The 6,184-nt window shown below is 36.0% G+C and overlaps 1 protein-coding gene across 1 annotated transcript; it reads left to right on the top strand.

Annotated features, from left to right (window-relative positions):
• Nucleotides 1-1,215: 1,215 nt before the first annotated feature.
• Nucleotides 1,216-5,742, top strand: LOC107869150 (probable LRR receptor-like serine/threonine-protein kinase At3g47570). Its single transcript, XM_016715713.2, has 4 exons — nucleotides 1,216-2,378; nucleotides 2,457-2,672; nucleotides 3,153-5,144; nucleotides 5,241-5,742. The coding sequence occupies exons 1-4, from the start codon at nucleotides 1,331-1,333 to the stop codon at nucleotides 5,576-5,578; spliced, it is 3,594 nt and encodes a 1,197-aa protein (XP_016571199.2). The 5' UTR covers nucleotides 1,216-1,330; the 3' UTR covers nucleotides 5,579-5,742.
• The last annotated feature ends 442 nt before the right edge of the window (nucleotides 5,743-6,184 follow it).

The raw sequence follows: 6,184 nt of genomic DNA, 5'->3' as shown, positions 1-6,184 counted from the left end.
TGCGGCTGCAGGTCAGGCGCAGTTCCAGCACAGCTGGGCGCAGGTAATGTGACTGTACAGAAAAGGTGCCTTTTTACTAAACCAATGCTTTCTTTCCGAAGGGACACCTTATGTCTATAAATACCTGACGTATTCCTCAGGTATACAGATGATTTTTAACAGCTTACACACTTCTTGTCTTCTAAAAACTCTATGTGATCATATCCGGTCGAGTGAGTTTGAAAAATCCGATAGTTTGAGGTACCATTACTATCGGATTGTAAGCTATTTTATTTTGGGAGGAAAACTCCGCAATCTCGGATACTTGAGGGGAATTATTTCCTTAAGGATACTCCATGAATTCAGGGGACTTGGCTTTAATTTCGATTTCATCTTATTTCTTAACAGAAACATACTTCTAGTGAAAGATCAATTCTAATCTTGTGTTGAAGGTGTTTATACTTCTAGTTGTTCTTGAATAGTCATTCTTGAACTTGTATTGAAGTTTAGTGTACAAACTTACAAATTTTGTGTACCCAAAACAACAGGAATAATCAAAATGAAAGTGCACTTATCAGTCTAACTTTTGTTTTAGTACATCGAAATCATGTACCCAAAGAGGTCGCTAACCATTTTATGGGAAGATCAAAATCCGTGAAATAATGAAACTCCAAATAGAACTATGTACCCAGCACCAAAAGTTCTTTGTAACTAACTTTCTAACAACCTTACAGCTGGTGCAGATGGCGCCTCAACAGACTCGAACCAGGTGCTTCCTGAACATCATGAGGAAGATACATCCAATGAGTTCAGTCAAATTGAATTCATTGTAATATCAAAATAATGGGTTCAAGCCTAATAGTTGTTGCTATTTAGTAGCTTTTTTCATATATATATATATATATATATATACTCCATATCAAAAGATATAAATCCCTATGAACTCATAGCTGACACTAGTTAAATTTTGGTTTGCCAAAACTATATCCCTATTCATTATGATATTGTAGTCAGTACTGTTTAAGTTGTTAAACAAAGATAATAACAAAGAAAATCTCTTCAATTCATTCTTGCTCCTCCAATGAGCATCTTACATTTGGTTATAAAACTTAGTGGAAGACTCCTTTTTGAGTCTTCTTTCCCGAACAAACTAAAGTTACTTTATTGTTTCTTTACATGACTTAATTAATGAATAAAGTAAAGCCATTCCTTTTTAACTTAATGTATGGTAAATTCTCATAAAAAAAGATTTTTATAGATTTTAAAATCAGACAGAGAAAGAAACCTCTTTGCTATTTAAAGTCTCAAAACCACGTCATTACTAACCATATTCTTACCAATATAAGCAATTATGGAGAAACTTGGTTGTTTCACCTCTTTTCTCTTGTTGCTTCAGTACTATGTTATAAGTAGTTCAGCCATGACCCAATCAAATATCTCCACTGATCAATTAGCTCTTCTTTCCCTGAAATCTAAAATCATTTCGGACCCCTTTCACTTCTTGGATGAAAGTTGGTCTCCAGATACGTCTCTTTGCCATTGGGTTGGAGTCACTTGTGGCTCTCGTCACCACAGAGTGAGATTCTTGAATCTTTCCAACATGAATCTTGCGGGCATAATACCCCGTGAACTTGGGAAGCTCACATTTCTTGTTTCTCTTGACTTGGGAAGCAACAATTTCCATGGAAATTTGCCTCAAGAAATGGCACACTTGCATCGGCTTAAGTTTGTTGATTTAAGCTTCAACAGCTTCAGTGGGGAGGTTCCCTCTTTGTTTGGGTTTTTACACCAACTTCAAGTACTAAACCTTCGAAATAATAGTTTCACTGGTTCCATCCCTTCTTCATTTTCTAATGTTTCCACACTTGAGACTTTGAATCTGAATTTCAATTCCATAGAGGGCCAAATACCAAAAGTGATTGGAAACCTTAGAGAATTAAAGTTGAGGGGTAATAATCTAATAGGCTCTATACCTCTGTCACTCTTGAATGCCTCAAGGTTGGAGGCTTTAGATATATCTTATAATTCACTTCAAGGAAACATTCCAGAAGGGATCGGCATTCTTCACAACATGAACTGGTTTGCCATGCAATATAATCAACTTACGGGTTCTATACCATTTACAATTTTCAATATTTCTAGGATTGAATTCATTGCATTTACTGGCAATGGCTTATCAGGAAGTCTTCCCAATGGTTTATGCAATGGTCTCCCAATACTCAAAGGACTTTATCTGTCTGATAACAAGCTTCAGGGTAATATGCCTACAAGCTTATCAAATTGTTCACAACTTCAAATTTTGTCTTTATCAAAAAATGAGTTTGATGGACCAATACATAGTGAAATTGGAAGATTGAGGAACTTGCAGAAATTGGCTCTCGGAACTAACCATTTCACTGGTACGTTCCATCTTATGAATACTAGCACTATTGTATGTTATTACTTCAGAATTTTAATAAATTACACATTAATTGCAGGGATAATTCCACAAGAAATTGGAAATCTTGTTAATTTGGTACAGTTAACCATGGAGAGAAACCAGATTACTGGCTCTGTCCCCATCTCCATAGTCAACATCTCATCGCTGCAAATTTTGTCACTGGCGCTGAACAATCTTAGAGGATTCTTACCGCGGGAGACTGGGAACTTAACCAAGATGCAACATCTAGAGATTAGTGGAAATAAGCTTATAGGTACATTTATATTCGAATGGTGTCACATGTTAATTATTATAGATCCATTAGAACTATTAAAATTCTATGAATTTATGCATGTAATGAGTAATTAAATGTAACAATTATAAATAAATCTTCAAGCGCATGACAAGAAACATCATATAAAGAGCGTCTTTTAATGTTTAAAATTAATCTGTTTTTAAGAAATAACCAGTAAATTTGAACTCCTGTTGGTAGTTAGCTAACTTCTACTAAAGTATCAGTTTATATACTTGAGTCCTTTTAAAAATACAAACCTGCACAATCAGAAATTCATAGAAAATTAAATTAAGAACTTTAATGGAGAAAAAATATATAATATGTACATCCTTCTTAAGACTTTGATCAATAAAAATAGGAAAAAGAAGTGTTATAGTTCTTACATAATTTTCTGAGTTCTTGTTGACAGCTTCTCCCATAACCAATTAAAATTCTAGAGTTCATCTCGTGTGTTGACAGGTGAAATACCCAAAGAGATAAGCAATCTCGTTGAGTTGGAGGAACTGGATCTTGGGTTTAATAGTTTTAGTGGTTCGCTTGATATGGAGATCTTCAACATATCAGGGCTGAGAATAATTAATCTTTCATTCAATAATCTATCAGGAAGCTTCCCATCAAACATAGATTCTATCTTATCCAACATTGAACACCTTTATCTAGACAGCTTAACAAATCTTGTGGGGACGATTCCTCATTCCATCTCCAATTGTTCAAAACTTACTATTCTTGATCTTGCAGGCAACAAACTCACTGGCTTGATTCCCAATTCTCTTGGATATTTGACTCATTTACAGTTACTAAATTTAGAGGAAAACAATTTAACCAGTGACTCATCATTAAGCTTCCTGACTTCCTTAACCAATAGCAAAAATTTAACATTTCTTGATATATCTCTCAACCCGCTAATTGGCATGCTTCCAGTCTCCATGTGGAACCTTTCCACATCTCTTAGAAATTTTATCGCCAACAGTTGTAAAATCCAAGGACGAATTCCAAATGAAGTTGGGAACTTAAGCAACTTATTATTCCTAGAACTTTCTGGAAACAATTTGGTTGGATCGATTTCAACGTCAATTGGCAACTTGAGAAACCTTCAGCGTTTTGACTTGACCAACAACAAACTTACAGGATTTATTGGAGATCATATATGTAAATTGCAGCATTTGGGTGATATTTACTTGTCTCAAAATCAACTTTCAGGATATCTTCCTTATTGTTTAGGGAATATTACTTCCCTTAGGGAGATACATCTCAGTTCCAATAAATTGAGTTCCAATATACCACCAAGCTTAGGGAACCTTCATGATCTAGTGGTTCTTGACTTATCATCAAACAACATGGTAGGTTCTTTACCTCCAGAAATTGGAAATCTAAAGGCTGTAACAAATATGGATCTATCGATGAATCAATTTTCAAATAGAATTCCAAGAGACATTGGAGGATTGCAAAATCTGGCACACCTTTCTTTGAAACACAACAAGTTACAAGGATCTATACCGGACTCAATGAGCAACATGGTAGGTTTGGAATTCCTAGACCTTTCTCATAACAATATATCTGGAATCATTCCCAAGTCTTTGGAGAAACTTCAAAACTTGAAATATTTCAATATTTCTGTCAACAAATTGTATGGTGTAATACCCTCGGGAGGTCCTTTCAAGAACCTCTCGGGTCAGTTTTTCATCTACAATGAAGCATTGTGTGGTTCTTCAAGATTTAGTGTCCCGCCATGCCCCACTTCATCAAAGCACAGATCAAATAGGAAAAAATTGCTAGTTCTTTTTCTTTTGCTGGGAATTGCACTAGTAGTTGTTCCTAGCACCTTTATTTTTTTATGGATAAGGTATAGAAAAGGTAAAAGAGCTCCTCAACAAGCTGATTCATTGTCTGCCATAACAAGAGAAAGAATTTCATACTATGAATTGATCCAAGCAACTGATGCGCTTAGCGAGAGTAACCTGATTGGTTCTGGAAGTTTCGGCTCTGTTTACAAAGGTGTTCTCAGAAGTGGAACTGCCATTGCAGTTAAAGTGTTCAATCTGCAACTAGATGCGGCATTCAAGAGCTTTGATATGGAATGTGAAGTTCTACGCGGCCTTCGCCATAGGAATCTCGTAAAAGTCATTACTAGCTGTTCCAACCTTTATTTTAAGGCTTTAGTTCTCGAGTATATGCCTAATGGAAGTCTTGAGAAGTATTTGTATTCGCACAACTACTTCCTAGACATCAGGCAGAGGCTAAGCATAATGATAGATGTGGCATGTGCTTTGGAATATCTGCACCATGGGTGCTCGTCGCCTGTGATCCACTGTGATCTGAAGCCTAGTAATGTCTTGCTGGATGAGGATATGGTTGCCCACCTAAGCGACTTTGGCATTTCAAAACTGCTTGGTGAAGATGAGAGTGATTTATACACTAACACCTTAGCAACTTTGGGTTATATTGCGCCAGGTACGTCTCTTGATTTTGCTTTGAGCATTTCTTTTGCCTTTCTTTTTTTCCACCTAGTTATCAAGTTACGTCTTTAAATTAATTCTTTGATTTTAGAGTATGGACAAGATGGATTGGTGTCTACTAAATGTGATGTCTATAGTTATGGAATCATGTTGCTGGAAACGTTTACTAGGAGAAAGCCTAGTGAGTTTGAGGAAGATCTTAGCTTGAAACAATGGGTGAGTTATTCACTTCCTGATGCAGTAATAGATGTTGCAGATGCCAACTTGGTTCCACCAACAGATAATCATGTAATGAAGAAGTTGGATTGTGTGGCATCAATCATGAAAGTAGCATTAGATTGCTGTGCTGAATCTCCAGCAAGACGGACAAACATGAAAGATGTTGTAGGGATGCTACAAAAGATCAGAATTCAACTTCTCGCATGTTGAACATGCTCTTGGCAACTCTTGTTCCGAATTACTTGTTTTGTTGAAAATGTTTGCTAAATATTTGTATTGATGAGAAGAATGTATTTTTTTTTTTTTGGCTATAAAAGGAATTTTATGAATCACTCCTACACTTCTTTGTTCTCATGAACTAGCTTGCTGATGTCCCCCAGTGCATTCCAGTGTATATATTCTGCCTCTTTATATAGCGTGCCAACCCAAGCAATTCATAGTTTCTCTCTGTGTAGACTTAAAGCGCAAAGCAACTTACAGATTGTAGCATGGTCCCATAGTTTCTCTCTGTGTAGACTTGAGAAATCTTTATAGGCAGAGCCTCTATCAACTTGATTGCTTTCTTCGGCATTATAAACATTTGACCATCCAAGTATTGATCTTGGCAATAATCTTTGCCAGTAGGGGCCTCAGAGAGCATAAAGTTAGAACAAGTGTTATTCAGTTAGAATGGAGGAAAGATAAAGAGAGAATAGAGTGTTTGGAACATGAGACCAGTTCTTGTTCTGTTATATTAGTTATCTGGTGGGAGCAGACCATCAAATGATTTGAATGAAAGAAAAAAAAACATTGCAGTTTGAAATACTCTTGTTTACA

The sequence above is a fragment of the Capsicum annuum genome, chromosome 4, assembly GCF_002878395.1.
Source record: "Capsicum annuum cultivar UCD-10X-F1 chromosome 4, UCD10Xv1.1, whole genome shotgun sequence".
Classification (NCBI taxonomy): domain Eukaryota; kingdom Viridiplantae; phylum Streptophyta; class Magnoliopsida; order Solanales; family Solanaceae; genus Capsicum; species Capsicum annuum.
This window is presented reverse-complemented; position numbering and strand designations above follow the sequence as displayed.